Source organism: Myxine glutinosa, chromosome 2 (genome assembly GCF_964187855.1).
Source record: "Myxine glutinosa chromosome 2, kmMyxGlut1.1, whole genome shotgun sequence".
Classification (NCBI taxonomy): Eukaryota; Metazoa; Chordata; class Myxini; order Myxiniformes; family Myxinidae; genus Myxine; species Myxine glutinosa.
Genome location: NC_136262.1, coordinates 129,951,091 through 129,970,586, shown reverse-complemented (window position 1 = coordinate 129,970,586; position 19,496 = coordinate 129,951,091). Strand labels below are relative to the sequence as shown.

Here is a 19,496-nt window from a genome sequence, read left to right as displayed (position 1 = left end):
ACGCGCTTCAATGTTCCCTCTCGCACCCGTGCCACCACCAACTCAGGTGTACATTCCCACACGCGCTCAACCATTCCAGGTGTGCATCCTTCCATTCCAAGTGTGCATTCCTTCTCAACTGCCACAACCAACTCGTACTCCGTGTCACTCTCACCACCACACTCTGTCGTGCATTTACCCTCACTCTCGACAGCACACTCACTCCTCGGCGCACCCGTTTCCCTCACACACACCTCCGTTCCACACCTTTCTCACGCACCTTCTTGCGCACTCTGTCCCGTTACGTCCTCCGTAACACTCACCACAGGTGTGCACTCTTCTGCACACCCAATCATCACCGCACACCCTTGCTCACCAATACCTCTCGCATTCCCCATAATCGGACCTCCTTGCACACCTCCTCTTTCCACACACTCTGCACCTGTCGCACACCTCACCAGCGGCCTCTCACGAACACCCGGGTCTAAACCAACACCCAAGCTCACTGAATGTCCCCTCACACCATATACATTTCCGAGTATATCGCCACTCACCTTGGCACCTCTTCTTTGCTCCTCCTCTGCCACCTGCAAACTCTTTATCTGGTTAGCAAGTACATCATCACGATTTGAGAACAGACCTTGTACATAATCCATCACTTCCTCCTTCATCTCCTTCTTCGTTTCCCTCCGTCTCTTCTTAATTTCACTCACCCCCTCTTCCACTTCCTCTAATTTTTCTCACCTCTTTTATTTCCCGGTGCGCCCCTTCAATTTCTTCCTCTAAGGCCACCTTGGTCGTTTCTATGTGCGTCCTGGCTTCCCGTTCTTTTGTCTCCACTGCCTCTGTCACCTCGTCCCAACCTCTATGTCAACCCCTCGTGTACCATCTGACATTCCTTCTTCGTCGCTATCAGTTCTTTTTTTTAATTTCTTTCTGTGTTGCCTTCAACCCCCCGATTACCGCCGTGTTCTTTTCCACTTGCTCCCCTAACTCCTTTTGTCCCACCGTCAGCTGCTCTACTCCCCGCGTCAGGTCTTCTATGCCCCCCTGTAACCTAGCCGTACTATTCCTCACCTCTTTCTCCATGCGCTCCTCATCCCACTTTACCTCCTCGCGTACCCCCGCGACCTCTTCGCCTACTCCACGCCTTATCTCCTCCCCCATTTCTCCCATCTCTTTGGTAGATGCCGCCCTAATCTGCTCCAAACCATTCCGCTGGGCATCCAATTTGGTTTCTAACCCGATTCTTTCCTCCTCTATCTGATTCCCCATTTGTTTAATTTCCCGGGTGGATTGCTCCCCTATTTCCTTCAATTTGCCTTCCATCTTGTCTTCGAGCCCCGTTAACCCATTCTTCACCCCGTTGTCTAACCCCTCAAATTTGGCTTCCAGCCCCCCAATTTGATTTTCTAATCGCTCCCCCATTCTGTTTTCCAATCCTTCAATTTGGCTTCCCAATTCATTTCTCATTCCCCCCATTTGGTTTCCCATCTCATTTCTCATTACCCCAATTTGGTTGCCCGTATCATCCATTTTATGGTCTGACTTTACCATATAGGCCCATATTTGTGCCATAAATAGGTCCATATTCACTGGCGCTGCGGGCTCGGCTACCGCGGCCACCACGTGCGAGGCACCATCTTGTGCGCCTCCAACCTCGTGCGCGAGGCCGCCAACTTGTGCGCCTGAAATCCCCGCTACCGAATGCGTATTGCGCTCCTCCTCTCTCTCCCAATTCCTCCCTGGGGTCCTGGGTTACCTCAAAACCTTCTTCTAGCTCCCCTACCGGCATCCGGTCGCCTTGATCATCCATGGCACGATTTTAAAATTTAGATGTTTTAATAAAATTTCGGCCGCTCGTAATTTCGAGTGCGTTAAGCGCACTTCGGGTCCAAATCCCACTCCCAGACACCAATTGTTACGGATCTCAACATCGGCCTTTTCCCCTTACCAAGGGGGGTTGATCCCCTTGTCTGTCACTGACCAACGTGAGTCCTCGAAGTTACAACGTCCCTCCCGGACCGACGGTAGGTAGGGTTTGTTAGGCCTAGGGGTTCGCTACTTACCTAATTACTACTGCCAGCCGGGAACGAGGGAATAACTTCTGCTCGAACCACGGTTTTAGATGGACTAGTTGCCGAGCGGTTTTAGCAACCCGAAGTTCGAGCCATTAACAATTACGAACCCGATTATGAGCGTTGGCCAAAATCGTGCCACAGGTGTTCAATCAGGTAAAAGACAAAGACGATCAGGCAAGAATGAAGAAGCCAAAGGTAGGAAAGAACAGATATTTATCAACTACGATACAAAAACCAATCAAAGAAGAAGAAAACGAAAGTAATGTACAGTGAAGATAGAAGACAGTGCAATTCTTAAAATAAGCTTACTTAAACCCCAGGGACAAGACAAACTCACGTACACGAATGGGGAATTGAAGGCAGGATTGGCTGGAGGGAGAAGAAGGGTCCGTGCAGGACGGCAGGCTGGAGATGAGCGGCCGCCGACTCCCCCGCACTCTGGTTCATGCACAGGTTTGCTCGCAGCAGCGCGTCAGGGCTTCTCGCGGCTGGTTGAAGTGGGGCTGGTTGAAGCAGCACCTCTCTCAGGCCTCGTACGTCCTCCGAAGCTCTCGTGACTTGTGCAGCACTCGCAGAACTTGTTCATGCGCCTCCCGCCACAGAACTCTCTTTGGTCCAGCGCACCTCCCTCAAAAACTCTGTGGGGGCTTCTTGCAACGGGTTATATATGGCCACACCTTGGAACCTTCGCGAACCTCCTCGATGTTTCTCACCACGCCCTCTCAAGCCACACCCACTGAGCCTTGGTTGGTCGGCAAGGGCTGGCTGATTCCACCTTTGATGACGAGGTGCGGGCCATGCCTGTAATGTAGCTCCTCCCCCATTCTTCTCCGAGATGACCTCGTGTTCAATGGAGGCGAATGCTGCTGGCAATGTAGGCGAACGCTGCTGGCAATGAAGTTTTGGGGCAATTGAAAAGGGGATCTATCATTTGATTTGGTGCAACGTAAGATCGACGAGTGGGAACTTGGCCTTATACTGGAACACATAATAATGAAATAACTATTGAGGGATCCTATGACTTGCTACGTGGTGCGGTGGACTAACTAGGGGACGACCCTTGACCTTTACACAAATGGAGGTATTTACAAAGAATTATTACATTATTTACAGAGGGTGATATTTCCAACCAATTACCAAAGTGCAGGATTTCCCAAATCCACAACAATATTTTATTTGCCAAGTGGCGACTTTGCTTGTACACATTTGTTCTACACCCATGCACACCAGGAAATCCATCACGCACTTCCACAATCAATCCACCAGCAACGCTCACATTGTACATCTTCCAAAGCCATTTGGCCTCCAACATGTACAGTCACGTGAAAAAGTAAGTACACCCCATGTAAAGTTTTGTCTTTTTTAACATATTTAACATACAGCTATTTGATCTTCATTTCAACAATATTGATAGATAAAGGTGTTATAATATAACAAATATGAAACATTTACATTTTGTAGTCCATTGCATCTATCTATAATTCCAGTAATCTCTGTGTGTGTGTGTGTGTCTGTGTGTCTGTGTGTTTGTCTGTGACCGCTGTTTCTCGACAACCACGGGTCCGATATACTTGAAACTTGCCAGGTATATTGCTGGGGACCCGAGGATGTGCCTTTTCAAGGTTTCATATTAATCGGAGAAGTAGTTACCGAGCTATGTCCAAAAAACGATTCAACCAATCAGAGAGCAGCGAGCTATCACGTGTGCCGAACGTGCCGAACAGACTCTGCCTCGGACGGCACATTTGAGAGCGTATTCATTTATTTCACGTTGGCAAACTATGTTGGCGCTATGTTGGCGTTAAACTATGTTTTAAAACTAATTAAAACTAATTTGCGATTCATCGTAACTGCGATATGCGACCTTCCGGACAGTCAAATGAGGACGTCACTTCCGGACTTACGGATAGTCATAGTGACGACGTACTGATGCTGAACGTGGCGAGCAGACGCTGCCTCGGACGGCACATTTGAGAGCGTATTCATTTATTTGACGTTGCAATCTGTGTTGATTGTTGTAAGGTACGATCGATTGTAGTACACGTTTATAATAACTCTGCCGATACAGGCCCGATTAACTGCAGCGCCATCCGAGCTGCGGCGTCGGGACGATACATTCATTGTACGGTCACATCACGCACTTACGGGCACGCCCATGGGCCCATGGGCACGCCCATGCATGCATGGGCGAAGACATTTTTTTTTTTTTTTTTGGCAAGGAACGGGCACCCACGTACGGGCACGTCCTAGTAATTTAAACAAACATAAATGCAAATTTCGCATGTGGAAAAAGTAAGTACACCCTTGGCTCTAATAGGAGGTATTGCCCCCTTTGGCAGAAACAACCTCAAGTCGGCGTTTCTTATAACTGTCGACCAGTCTCTGACATCGACTGGGAGAAATTTTTGCCCACTTCTCCATGCAGAATTCTTTCAGCTGTGGGATGTTTGAGGGGTTTCTTGCATGCACAGCTCGTTTCAAATCCCCCCCACAACATCCCGATGGGATTTAGATCCGGGCTTTGACTTGGCCATTCCAGAACCCTCCATTTCTTTCTTTCTTTCTTTTTTTTTTTTTTCTTTTTTTGTATACAAGATCGAGGCTCGTGAAAGAGCGAACATTAATCACACAGAAAGACAAACAGGCACACAAAACAAATAACATCGGGAGCGGTAGACAAGATGGGGAGAGAGGGGGAAGTACACAAACACAACATTTGAGAGCAGGGACCGAGAGACATGGAGATATCGAGAGAACTGTGGGAGGGAGAGGGCTTTGGGGGGGAGGCATGGGAAGGGGGGGGGGGGGGGTGGGAGAGGTATAAAACATATGGACACTGCCAAGACTTCCAGGAAAGAAGTTGGAATTTCAAACAAGGTGGATCTGGGGTGAATTAGTGGGGGTAGAAAAGATCAAGGTTTTGGATGGGGGAAGATAAGAGATGGTGGTGAACAGCTGTTTTGAAGACCTGGAGGGAGGAGTGTGATTGAAGTGAGTGTGGGAGTTTGTTCCAGAGGCGGGAGAAAAGAGGAATGAAAGAGTGAAGGTGAGCAGAGAGCCGAGATTTCGGCAGTTTAACCATCAGAGGGTGGCTGGCAGATCTTGTGCGACCTGTAGGAATATTTGGGGGACAGAGCACAGAGAGAGCTGGGGGAGCAAGGCCGGAGAGGAGTCGGTAGAAGACAGAAAGACCACCTACCTGCCTGCGGTGAGTGAGTGAAAGGCCCTCAGAGATAGCTTCATCGCGGGAGATTCCAATGATTCTGAAAGCTTTGGATTCAACAGCGTGAAGCCGAGCCAGGTGTGAGGCAGGAGCACCAGCCCATAGGGGAGAACAGTATTCCATTGAGCTGCGGATGAAAGCCTTGTATGTGGTGAGGAGCTCAGGTGTGCCTAGGAAGGACTTCGCACGACGGAGGATGCCCAGTCGGCGACTGGCTTTGGAGGCCAGCTTGGAAATGTGGTTTTCCCAAGAAAGATCATGGCAGATGGTGAGACCCAAAAGCTTGAGCGACAGAACTTCTTGGAGAGGATTGTTGAGAAAGTAGATGGGAGGGTTGTCCAGTCGATCATTATCCAGCTTGAGGATAATGTGAGGCCATCTGTCAGAAAGTTGAAGCTCAACCGAAGGTGGACCGAAGGTTTTCAACCGAAGGTTTTCAGCCATTCCTTGGTGGATTTAATGGTGTGTTTAGGGTCATTGACCTGTTGCAAGGTCCACCTTCGGTTGAGCTTCAACTTTCTGACAGATGGCCTCACATTATGCTCAAGCACCCTCTGGTACAATGAAGAATTCATAGTGGATTCTATGATGGTGAGCTGCCCAGGCCCTGATGCAGCAAAGAAGCCCCAAACCATAATATTTCCACCACCATGCTTTACAGTTGGTATCAGGTTCTTGTTGTCAAATGCTGTCTTTGGTTTTCGCCAAACATGTCTTCTGGTGCTGTGGCCAAATAGCTCTACCTTTGACTCATCTGTCCAGAGCACATTGTTCCAGAAGTGCTGGTCTTTGCCTCGGTGTTCACTGGCAAACTTTAGTCTTGCCCTGATGTTCTTTCTCGACAGCAAAGGTTTCCTCCCTGGCACACCTCCCATGTAGATCAAATTTGTGCAGCCTCTTTCTAATTGTAGACTCGTGCACTTTGACATCAACAGTGGCAAGAGCTACCTGTAGGTCCCGTGATGACATTCTGGGGTTCTTCGAGACTTCTTTCAGCATCTTGTGGTCTGCTCTTGGGCTGAACTTGCTGGGGCGGCCTGGCCTGAACAAGTTGGCAGTTGTTTGGAATCTTCTCCACTTGTAGATGATCTTCCGGACAGTCAAATGATTGATTTCAAATTGTTTGGAGATCTTTTTAAATCCCTTCCCAGACTCGTAGGTATCTATAACCTTCTTTCTGAAGGCCTCAGAGAGCTCTTTTTATCTAGGCATGGTGACGCCGCACACTTCAACAACAAAGAGCAAACCAAACTAAATATCTGAGGTTTAAATAAGACAGGTTCCTCCAAGATCCTCTCTAACGATGTTCTAATCATTTGCACCTGAGCTGGTGCACCTGATTCTAATTTTAGGTATTTGAAGTAGTGATAAATGTCGGGCTGTACTTACTTTTTCCACATGCGAAATTTGCATTTATGTTTATTTAAATTATACAATGGACTCCAAAATGTAAATGTTTCATGATATCTGTTATGTTTTTTTTTTTTTTTTTTTTTTTGTATACTGAATCGAGGCTCGTGAAAGAGCTAACATTTACTTCACAAACAAATCGACCAGACAAACAAAATACACAAAAAGAGGGAGCGGAAGACAAGATGGGGAGAAAAGGGGAAGCACACAAACACAACATCCGAGAGCAGGGAGATGTATGGAAGGGAGAGGGCCCGGGGGGAGGAGGCATGGGAAGGGGGGGGGGGGGGGAAGGGAGAAGTATAAAGCACAAGGACACCAAGGACTTACTTCCAGGACAGAAGTTGGTTTTTCAAAAAGTGGAATTGGGGTGAAATTAGCGGGGGTAGAAAAGATCAAGGTTTTGGATGGGGGAAGATAAGAGATGGTGATGAACAGCTGTTTTAAAGACCTGGATGGAGGAGTGGGATTGAAGAGAGTGAGGGAGTTTGTTCCAGAGGCGGGAGAAAAGAGGAATGAAGGAGTGAAGGTGAGCAGAGAGTCTTGATTTTGGCAGTTTAACCAAAAGAGGGTTGCAGGCAGATCTTGTGCAACCTGGAGGAATATTTGCGGGACAGAGCCCAGAGAGAGCTGGGGGGGGCAAGGCCAGAGAGGAGTCGGTAGAAGACGGAAAGACCACCCACCTGCCTGCGGTGAGTGAGTGAGAGGCCCTTGGAGTTAGCTTCATCACGGGAGATTCCAATGATTCTGAATGCTTTGGTTTCAACAGCGCGAAGGCAAGCTAGGTGTGAGGCAGGAGCACCAGCCCAGAGGGGAGAGCAGTATTCCATTGAGCTGCGGATGAAAGCCTTGTATGTGGTGAGGAGCTCAGGTGTGCCAAGGAAGGACTTCGCACGACGGAGGATGCCCAGTCGGCGACTGGCTTTGGAGGCCAGATTTGAAATGTGGTTTTTCCAGGAAAGATCATGGCAGATAGTGAGACCCAAAAGCTTGAGTGACAGAACTTCTTGGAGAGGATTATTCAGAAAGTGGATGGGAGGGTTGTCCAGTCGGTCTTTTCGGAGAGACATCGTAAGAGTGTGAGATTTGTCAGGATTGAAAGACATGTTCCACTTGTTTGCCCAGTCTGTGATTTTGTCAAGGTCTGCAGAGAGTGAGGAGGCTGCAGACTGCCGATCTGAGGGATGAAGAATGGAGCGACAGAGAGTAGAGTCGTCAGCAAAGAGATAGAGAGGATTTTCGAGAGAGTCAGAGAGATCATTGATGAAGACCAGAAAAAGCACGGGGCCCAGAACACTGCCTTGGGGAACTCCAGCCTGAACAGGAAGAGGAGATGAGAGAAACCCATTCAGGGCCACACGTTGACTACGACTAGAGAGGAAGTCCGCCAGCCATGCGTGGAGATTTCCATGGATACCAAAGGAGGAGAGTTTGGTGAGCAGAGCGGGGTGCCAGACCGTATCGAAGGCACGTGATATGTCAAGGGAGACTGCTCTAATTTCCTGTTTGGCATTGAGGACCTCCATCCATTGTTGAGAAAGCAGAAGCATATGTTATATCACCTTTATCGATCAATATTGTTGAAATGAAGATCGAATAGCTGTATGTTGAAATATGTTGAAAAAGTCAAAACTTTACATGGGGTGTACTTACTTTTTCATGTGACTGTATATAATCACCGTCAGTTTTGCAGAACATCTCGTTCCAGCCATCCCCACCATACGTGCCCTCACATTCCACCACGTGCACACACCAACGCTATCAAATCCTGAAAACAAACTTACGATCCAGCATGCCTCAGTCCTCCCTGTGAAATTTCTCATCCTGCTTCGATAGACTTTCTCCAAATGTACATTGATTCTCAACTTCTGCCGCTTCATCATACACCTTCCTCCTCATTCTCCAACAGTTTAAACGGCTAAAAGCATTTCAAAAGACTTACCTGCATGTCCTCTGCACACCACCTCCCCTGGCATACACTGAATGTACCCTCCTTTCTCACTGCCCTCAGCTTCCAACTCCTTGTGCCTTCCAAACTTGTGCTCATGTGACTCCTCCACATTCTCCTCCAATGGTCCTGTGAATTCCTCTACCATCACCGACCTTGTTGAACTCGACTAAATGAACGTTTATTCGCAGCCATGCCATGCATATCTTCTCTTGGAACACCAATTTTCACTTCATCTGCCACCATCTCTGAATCACTGCCTGTCACTGAGATTTGTGTGTGTAGGGATGCAATGTATCATGTACTCATCTGTATGTCAAGATGCAGAGCAACAGAGGGTTAAGGGTCAGCATAGACATAGCGGGGTTAAGGGCTGAAACGAATGAAGAAGAGCACATGGATGCGCAACAGCATGAGGAGAGATGTAGCAGGTAAAATGGGTGAGTAAGAGGGAACAAGAAAAAAAAAATGGAAGTCAGCATGAAGCTTAGGCTTGAGGATGGTGCTAAAGTATGAGCTTCTGAAAGACAATGTGATATTTGGAGGCACAAAGCGCAGGGGCAAGAGAACAGAAGGAAGACCAGAATCATGATGGTAAAATAACACAAGGCCATAAACTTGCCTGTGATGAGTGACCAAAGAGAGCTGTTACCTAGCGAGTAATGATAATTGCACATCGGGCCTTAGATTCCCTGGCCTGGCCTTGATGAAGGCGAGATGGCCCATTGTTCCATAGCATTTTGGATTAAAGCTCTGTTTGCTATTACTAGTGGAGAGTTGTTGAAATTATAATTTTCGAATGCTAGATATCGATTGAGGTTTTTTTTACAGACATGTTTACGATTTTTCTACGTAAATTTTCATTTACGGACACCTTCCGACAGATCTGTGATTTTTCCTGGTGTACCGGCTTCGATGTCCGGCGGCACCCCAAATTTCAGCTTTCTACAACTTCTGAAAGGCACCGAATATATTAATATCAGTCAGTGTGTCGAAATACCTTTATATATTCGATAGGATGTGGACAGCTGAGAAATTGTAAGCTCTGCTGGATGGTAGCTTGCTTGATGAAGCAATGAGGAACTTTCCTACACAGTGTGGGGACCTGCAAGATGAGAAGAGACCATTGATGTATACTAAGAACAATATTCTTATGTTCGACATAAACGGAATCAGTTCCGTTCGCAACGTTCGACATAAACGACGATATTAATCCGGTTACACTATCTTGAGGAATGCTGGCCTCTCGACTCTAATGTATGAGTCGGAGAATACCATTCAAAGCAACATTCTGCCTGCATGTTTGGAGGATAGTACAGTAACTGAATACCATGCCAGTGGCATTAAAAGCAATGCAGAGCTCCAGTTGGTATCGCATGCTTTGGAAATGTCCATTGAGACAGCCATGACCTCTTGTTTGAGATTCATCTATTGCTGAAATAGTCAAAGCAGCATCTCCGGGGTGGAATGATCCTGACTATCTTAAAAGTATGGCATTGTCATAAAACTGCCAATTATTTCTAAATTTGTCAAACAATCCTTTAAAATGTACACGACGCTGAAATGTTCAAACTACTACTTATACTTTGTGCATGTATGTAGGATTGTAGATACAATTGCTCACAGGTTATTGGAAACTAACGATTCCCAGTTAAGAATAAGAATGACCACACTGTGGTCACAGCCTGAGACAAAATCCGGCAACGGGCCGGTTGGGAAACACACATTTAAAGCCATCTTGGAAGATGAAATCGACACTTCTCATCCATGTCAGCATCCCCACGGTTATATCCGAACGAGCTGATTTGTCACACGGTCATGGATTGCTTAACCCCAGAACAGTAAAGGACATGTTGAGCAAGCTTCTGAGATTTGGCAAATTGTTTTTTGGGCTGAAATGGGATGCCACTTATGTCAATGCAAGTGAAGTGTACAAGTGTCACTGTCATGTATGGCTGCTCAGGATGCAATCGTTATTTTTTTTCATTTAATTGTGTGTGGGGTGCAATTGAATGGTATCAAATTGGTTTTTATACCCAAATTTTTTTTAACCCCTCCACGACCACTCCACCTCATCCATAATTCAATATCATTGGCAAAATATCCTTTATGATTGATGACATCTTCTTTTTCTTCTTCTTCTGGCTTCTCCAATTTTTATTTGGGGTCACCCCATTGCTGGTTGATCACCCTTCTCCATCTCCTCCTGTCAATCTCCCATTCTTCTTACAATCCCACAACTTCTAAATAATCTCTCGCCACCGCATCCAATTCCATCTGGTCTGACCTTCCTCTCCTTCTTCTTCTTCTTCTTCTTCCTGGCAGCCCATCACTGGCCTCACTGCATACTCTCTCTCTCCTAATCAGATTTATGATGACGTATTTGGGGGTAAATGGTACAGACACCAGGCACTTTTGAAAAGTGGTTTCGATCATAAATGTACAGGTCTGAATGTCATTGCAAATGCTTAACTGATCCAAGAACACAAATCGGTAAGGGTGAGATGTATGCTTTGTCAAGGCAGATGCAAAGAAGATTGCAGTTGGTGAGCCTGAATCGAGAAATGTTCCCAACAAAAGGCAGAGATTGAAACAGCTGTTCAAAGACTACGGAGCTGTGGCCGTCTCATTTCACGTGTCGATTTCTCTCCTCTCCCTTGGAGCCTGTTGCATGGCTGTGTCCAGGTGAGGATTTGTGCGTGAATATCACTGTGCACTCAGTAATCGACGATGGTGATTTTTTTTTTTTACGAGCACAATTAAAGCAAAAGTGAAGTCCGCCTGTGTGGTAATTATGGAGGTTATGTTTTTGTATCTGCTGTGTTAGTGGCGTCGATGTCTCCAAGATGCTTCAGCTCATGAGGGTGGATGAGGAGATGGTGCAGTCTCGAATTGCAGCTGGCACCAGCACCTTTGTGATCGCCTATGCAGTGCACAAGCTGCTGGCACCACTACGCATCAGTACTACACTTGTTTCGGTGCCTTTTCTAGTGCACTACATACGACGGGCCAGAGCATCACGCAACCGTACCAGGAGTTTATAGGATCGACAACTATGACGAGAATAATCCTTAATTGCACAATGTACAGGAAGTCGGGGCAGGAATTTGTGCCATGGTGCTGGCGATAGCGCGCCTAATTTTGGCAAGGATATCGTGGGATCTCTAACATCTACCAACTAATTTGGGTAGACGGGATGCCCAGTTTAACATCAATCTGAGGGACGGTGCACGATTTGATGAATCACCCTGCCTGTGAAACAACAGGATGACAGTATATAGCTGGGCTGAGATTGCTTTAAGTACAAGTACCTCAAGTATTTCACCCTTGGAGTCGGCCGCCTTTTATCCAGTTTGGCAATCCTGAGACATCCATTTTGCAGAGACTGCATGCACCCGACAATAAATTCCCCTTCATGTCCATTCATGGTGTCGAACCCCTCCATTTATTTCCCTCCGCCCCCCCCCCCCCCCATCTGCTATTCCAATCGCACCTGCTTCTCCATTGTCCCACCCTGTCTCTGCTTCCCCATCGACCCACCCTGTTTCTGCTTCCCCATCGACCCACCCTGTCTCTGCTTCCTCCTCATGCTACCCCATCTCTGCTTCCCCCTTGTCCCAGCAATCTCAGCTCACCGCTCGTCTCATCCACTCTCGGCTGCCCACTCGTCCTGCTCCTCCTGCTTCACCCCCACCCCGCACGCTCCCATCTTAGCCCTGGCCCCCACCCTCCCGGGTTGGCCCCTGCACCCTCCTGACTTGGTCACTGCCCCGCACCCTCCTGGCTTGGTCTCCATCCTGCATCCTCCCGGTTTGGTCCCAGCACCCTCCCGGCTTCGACCCAGCCATGCAACCCCTGGCTTCTCCCCAGCCCCACGCAACCTGGTTTCGCCCCAGCCCCGTGCGTCCTGGCTTTGCCCCAGCCGTGCACGCCCTAGCTTTGCCACCACCCCACACGCCCTGGCTTCACCTCAGCCCCGCACACCCTGGTTTTGCCCCAGCCCTGCACACCCTGGCTTCACCTCAACCCCACACGCGCTGGCTTCGCCCCAGTCCCGCAATCCCCCCGGCTTTGCCCAGTCCCACAATCCCACCTTCCCACAATCCCCCTGGCTTCATGCCTGCCGCTCACCCACTCACTTCGTCCCAGCCCTGTACCCCCCTGGCTTCCTCCCAGCCCCACACCGCCCAGTTAGGCCCCAATCCCCCAATCCCTCCCAGATTTGCCCCAACCCAGCATACCTCCGGCTTCGCTCCAGCTCCGCACCACCCCTGTTTTCGACCCAGCCCCGCCTTCCCTTTCCTGGCTTTACCCCAGCACCGCACCTCCCTGGCTTCACCCCAGACCCACGCCCGCCCAATTTACATCAATAACTCAATTTCTCACTATCTTTATACTGCTGCTCTTACACCTCCCAACCACAGGAGTACCTCTGGCTGTGACTTCTCCTCTGCTCTTACCTCATGTTTGTCTGTGTGTTGTACTGTTCTCACAACAGTGAAGACTCCATCTTCAATTCTCTATCAGACAACATGGACCAACTTTTAACTGTTGACAGTATCCTTTCATCTCCTGTCCCTGTCAAGCCTGGAATGCCCCAAGGCAGTGTTTTAGGCCCAATCCAATCCTATTCACGAAGACTATTATTAGTCTTCAGTCATAACGATGATAACATGAACCCCCTTTCCTCTACCCCTCCCCAGTCGCTCGTAACGAGTGGGTGCTTCTAGAAGAATCAAACGCTTTAAAACATGACATACAAACTGACAGCCTGGTGAGAAAACTGTTGTAATGTTCCAGGTTTGAGTACACAGTGTAATTAATGGCTGTTATTTTGAACAGAATAAACTGAAGAACAACATCGCAATGTTGGTTTTTCCTTTTATCCTCATCAACCCCCACTCACAACTATGGGGTGTATCATAATTCACTCCACATGTTTGAAGACCTATACCTACATTTGTAAAGTGTTGATTTGAACAAATGAGTCATCGAACCAATCACAAATACTTTATAGATCAGCACTGTGGGAAGGGAATTCTGATACAACCTATACATTCAAACTAAAATGTGTAGGGTAAATCTAGTAAATTAAAAATGTGTAGGTGAAGGGTCTTAGGTTCAAATACTTAGATTTTTGTATGAAAAAAAAATGCAATTCCATATGTATGTCATCTCAAAGGAGTGGCAGTAAACAAATTACCAACAACATGCTCATATAACAACATGATAGGTACGTCATAGCTCCAGTGGATAAAGCTGCTAATAATTTTGGTGTAGTTTGTAAAAAATTTACGTGGAGGTTTTATGAAGAGAGTTAGGCATTGATCCGGTTACTTTCACTAGTATAGGAAATAGCACATATGTTCCTTGTAATAAGTCGTTCCAGGATATTATCTCTGAGCATCAGGAAGTTTTAGTTAATAATTTCAGTATTAAATTTAAAGAGGTAAGTCTTTGTATTCCTCAGCTTTTCTGGATCCCAAAGGTTCATAAGAACCCGTACAAGTATAGGTTTGTAGCTGGTGCCAGGCAATGTACCACCAAACAGTTATCGGTTATAGTTAACTCGGGCTTACAAGTTGTTGGGGAACAGTTCAGGAAATAATGTTTAGCAATCGAGAAGAATTTTAGTATTAACACTTTCTGGAGCATTAATTCTACTTTGGAGTTCTTAGATAGGATTAGACGCCTCAATATCAAGTCAGTTGAGGTTTTTGATTTTTCAACTTTAGATACAAATTTAGATATATTACTCGTAATGGACTAGATAGATTTCTGAGAAATGTGAAAGTTCGGTGCATTTTTGGGTAAAAGTTGGGAACCTCACTTTTTAACATAATTAGGGTATGCTGAATTCGATCAACCCGGTTCCCAAGCCGAATTTTGAGTTTTTGACCTTCTAATTAGCATAAACAAAATGGCCGCCAAATTGCCATTTTTGGACAATTTCTTTGAACAAGCATTTATATATCATGTATATACATGCAGCTCTTTTACTTTAACTTTGCAACTTTTACCCCAAAATGCACCTACAAGCTTATACATGGCCTTTTTTCATAAATCCATCTAATCTATAAGGGATTCACTCTTCAAAGTAATTGACAAGGTTTTTAACTCTTGTAATAAGCTTTTATGTGTCAGGTTTGACAGAGCATTCTTTTGCAAAAATAAATACTTAAGTTTTCATTGTTTTCATGAACAGAAGTTAAAGACGCTGTTAAATTAATTTTATCAAACACTTTTGTGTCCTTTTGTGGGATAATGTTTCAACAGGTTAAGGGTATTCCCATGGGTGGGAATTGCAGCCCCCTACTAGTGGATATTTTTAGCTGCGACGAGCAGCTCTATGAGAGGACCGCGTTGTTCTTGTTGTTGGGGTGCCTTTTTGAATAGCGCATGCGCATACACTCGGACGTGCGTTGGTATGAGGTAAGAACATCGTGGACTAAAATCGCGATTTGTTTGAAGAAACCAGAATAAATTCAAATTATCCCTCTGCCACCCAGAATAAACATGAATAAATAACATTAATGAATTAACATTAACAGAAATAACATTCACGTCCATACATTATATGTAATCAGTTGATGAAGCATGTTGCGTCGCAAAACAAAGGACAAGACCAGAACTGAAAGACAAAAAGACGCTAGTGCATGCGTATAATTGAATGACTGGTCGAATTTGGTAGCGCATATTGCAACGGATATCCTCATGATTCTACACGTCGCAGCTGCTGACCACACTGTGGTCATTTTTCTCTTGTTCTTATTTGTCTGTGAATTTTCATGTATGCAGAAACTTATGAAGGAGGAAAAACTAGGATTTAGCTAAAATATTGTCTCATACGTGTCTTTACATAGATGATTTTTGTGTGGTTAACTATAACTTTTATGATCGGCTGCTTTATAAGATTTCTCCAGATCTCCTGATTGTAAACAAGGGTGGTAATGATTGTGCAGTTGCTGCATATCTGGATGTGTTTGTTAGAGATGGACAGAACGGCTTTAGTACGAGTGTGTATCATAAAGTTGATGATTTCAGTTTACCTGTCGTCTTGTGTACACCTTTCCATGCAGAAATGTACCAATTAAAATGGGTTACAATGTCTTTTCATCTCAGCTACATACATGAAACATGTGGACACTTATCCAACCAAGATGTTCTAGTTTGTATTTAGGCTTCCAGTAAAGTTCCCACTGGAAGCCTATTCTTGTTAATAAGGATTATTATTCTCACACATTTTGTGGAGACTATTCCGACAAAACCGTTATAACTAGCCTTACGAAACTTTAACTCATTAGAGATACCAATGTAACTTAGTGCATCATCAATTTTGTTTTTGCAATTTTGACTTACATTGGCTGCCATTGCCTACCACTTCATAACCTTTAAACATCTCCAGAACCGCTGAATGTATCAATGCAAAATTCTACAAATATGATCGCCGAGCCACGGCGATAAGTTTGTGGGAAAGAAAAACATCATTGGTCACATGGTTTGGCGGCCATATTGGATTTTAAAATAAAACTTAAAAAACCCACTTCTCTGAAACCACTTATCCGATCGATACGAACTTGAAACATTTACATTCCGATGGGGGGAAATATTTGCAAACTATGATGTCATCAATCATGTGGTTCGGCCGCCATCTTGAATTTAAGCAAAAAATGAAATATTATTTTCCAGAGTAGCGCTTAGCAGATCAATGCAAAATGTCATACATATGATTAACTACTGATGTGGGGAAAATATTTGTAAACGATGACGTCATCAGTCACGTGATATGGCGGCCATCTTGGATTAAAGGAAAACCTTTAAACATCTTTATCTCTAGAACTGCTGAACGGATCAATATGAAATTTCATATGTATGATCAACTCCCCATGAGGAAAAATGTCCCTGAACTATGACATCAGTCACATGGTATGGTGGCCATCTTGGATTTAAGGGGAAAAAAAATTGAAAATCTATCTCCAGAACCGCTTAACCGATCCCAAATTAAAATTTACAGATTTGATCGACTACCCCTGACGAAAATATATTGAAGATGATGACATCAGTCGTGTGGTATGGCGGCCATTTTGCCTGGAAGCCTATTATCACTGCTCGCAGTTCTAGTTTTAATTTATTTTCTGTAATTTGTAGAATTTGTTTTTCACTCGGAAGTTGTGGGTTACGATGTGTAAGTAAAGGTGGAAAAAGTCTAATTTAATGCAATTGCTATAAGGCAACAAAAGATGAAAATTTTGAAAGGGGTTGCAGACTTACTATAAGCAATGTACATACGTCTTTTCTTCCTATGCACTAGAAGGATGGCCTAGAGGTATGGGCACTCACCTCTAAGCCGTTGAGCCTGGGTTATAATCTTGAGCCAGCTATAAATTGTCTGGTGTTTCCCAGGCACGGGTGTGTGTGTGTGTGTGTGTGTGTGTGTGTGTGTGTGTGTGTGTGTGTGTGTGTGTGTGTGTGTGTGTGTGTGTGTGTGTGTGTGTGTGTGTGTGTGTGTGTGTGTGTGTGTGTGTGTGTGTGTGTGTGTGTGTGTGTGTGTGTGTGTGTGTGTGTGTGTGCGTTATCTGCCAGAATTAGTTGATGGATGTTAAATATCCCGCTGTGTTCTTTGCGAAGAGTAAGGTAGCTATCGCCGACACCATGGTCAAATTCCAAATTTCTGCCACAACATTAGTCGAAAGTCATACCTGGCCAGCCGGTTTGTGAAAGACTTGGGACAAGCTTAAACCACACAATAACGTGGGATCAAGTATGGCCGTTAAAGAAGAAGACGGTGTTAACACTACCTCTTTTGATTTGTAATTTATCCCCCTAGGAATACAACTTAAAACCATATTAGCTTTATCTTTGGCTGCCTGGCAATGTGCTGTCTGCGCTTACACTTTGTATCCATCATCACCCCAAGATCCTCCCTGTGTGACAAGCTCCAAGACTGCCTCTGGTATCATGTAATCCCTATTTTCATTTTTCTTACTCATCCCCAGCACCTTGTACCCACCTTTATATTAAACTGCATGATAACAGCGCTAGTACTGATCGCTGAGGTACCCCACAATGTTACAACCTCCCAGCCTTCACCCTCCCACTCAGCCACTCTTTGTTTCCAATCCAGCTGGCTCCTCTACCAGCCACTACTCAAGCTCTCCCCTTAACTAACAGCCTTCTATATATTACCGTATCAAATGCCTCCTGAAAGTCTCAACACACTGCACCCAATCAGAACCTGCTTCATGGAACTCCAATAAAATTATTTGGTAAATCCATGCTGACTACCTTGAATCCGTTTAAATGTATTCAAGTGGTTCCCCAACTGATCCCTGATTGACTTTCCAACGTCTTTCCCACAAATACAGTTAAACTATTGGGAACAGGTCTACAGTTATTTAATTTCTCTGCGGGTATTTCCTAAAACTAGCAGGTTTCCCGTACCTGCTCAGGAGTCCAAATTGGGTGGGGATATAGGCGGCAAAAACGCAAATGGCGTCTTTGGTCATCACATTTATTGTCACGTCTGATGCAATTTAAATGCTCTAATGGTGGCGAGGTGCTCCATTTGAAACTTTGTTCGATATATGTAGCTTTGTGATGCCTAGAGCCCATAACAAAAATTGTGGTGGTGTCAAAGCCAGCGAGTGACCAATTGTAAGTCAACAGTGGGATTTTGTTGGTTGCAAACCTGTCCTAACTCCAACTTGAAATATCTGAAAATCCAAAGCCCATCTGTGTCAGTTTGTATTCAGACGTCTTCTTCTTCTTCTTCCATATGTAACAAAATAACGAAAACAGTGAAAAAAAAGAAAAATGAAAATTGATGATTTTATGTAGATGATTTATGACCTTTCGCCTTTTGAGCTAAAAAAAAACAATCTGCTTCTAGCTTTTGATTGGTAAACCAATTTAGTGACCCAATATGCAAATTCTTAAAATTTCAGGTCAATCGGATGAAAATTGACGATTTTATGCGATGCTGACCTTTGACCTCTTGATCAAATTATTAATTTGCTTTCTCCATATTCTCATAATAAAGCTTTGGTGAAAATTTGATGACAAAATTCAAATGGTAAATTTAAATTTCAGGTTAATTAGATGAAAATTATGATTTTAGGTGACGCTGACCTTTAACCTTTTGACCAAATTATTAATTTCTCCTCAATATTATCATCATAATTAGTCTAGTAGGAAGACTAGGTCCCCCTGCACCCCCCGGAGATATACTTCTAATCAGTGTTTCTAGATTGGAAAAAATGTGTAGAAAATGACTAGCTATGGCCCCAAGCTGAAAAAATGTCCCACATACCATTTTTATGCAAATTACTGCTGCCATTATCAAAAAAACGATTTTTGACATATCTCAGCCAATATTGCAGATAATTGAAAAATGAAGGTGTCTAGACCCATGTTTTGAAGGGCATAGATCATGATAGAACTATTCATAACATGATTACATGTGTCTATGGTATACTAGTATGCATATTAATGCTGTAATTACAAAATAATCAGTTTTACAAATGATAAGGATACGTTAATACTGCAGATAACTTAACATGGTACATAAGGGGTCTAAACCCAGGTATTTTCAAGGTTAAATGTCAACAAGATGCTCCTGAGTCTTGCATAGGGGCGGGACATTGGCAGTAACATTGGTACCACTCAACTTTTCTTCCCACCATTGACTTTGTATTGCGAGAGATTTTCACTTGCTTATTTAAAGGTTTCTCACCCAGCCCACGTAAAATCTACCAACTCCTGCTGTTAACTCCCAAACATATTTTTTTATGTTATCCAATCACAGTGCAGAAATGACAGACTAGAGATCCAAATTAGTGCTGCTATAGCTGCCATT

At 44.9% G+C, this 19,496-nt stretch overlaps 2 protein-coding genes across 4 annotated transcripts in view; one reads left to right on the top strand and one right to left on the bottom strand.

Annotated features, from left to right (window-relative positions):
* Positions 1-13,502, top strand: part of MIMS2 (mitochondrial inner membrane scaffold 2) — a 102,391-nt gene extending 88,889 nt beyond the window's left edge. Inside the window, exons 3-4 of one of the 2 annotated variants that reach the window (XM_078771660.1) lie at positions 11,167-11,326; positions 11,469-13,502. In XM_078771660.1, the coding sequence (XP_078627786.1) occupies positions 11,167-11,326; positions 11,469-11,685 (377 nt within the window). In that variant the 3' untranslated portion in view covers positions 11,686-13,502. Of the gene's footprint in view, positions 1-11,162; positions 11,327-11,468 lie in introns of both variants that reach the window. The other variant, XM_068107139.2, reaches the window with a different exon arrangement.
* LOC137421260 (GMP reductase 1-like) overlaps positions 1-19,496 on the bottom strand; it is a 905,715-nt gene that overhangs the window by 194,383 nt on the left and 691,836 nt on the right. The gene's annotated exons all lie outside the window — the stretch shown is intronic.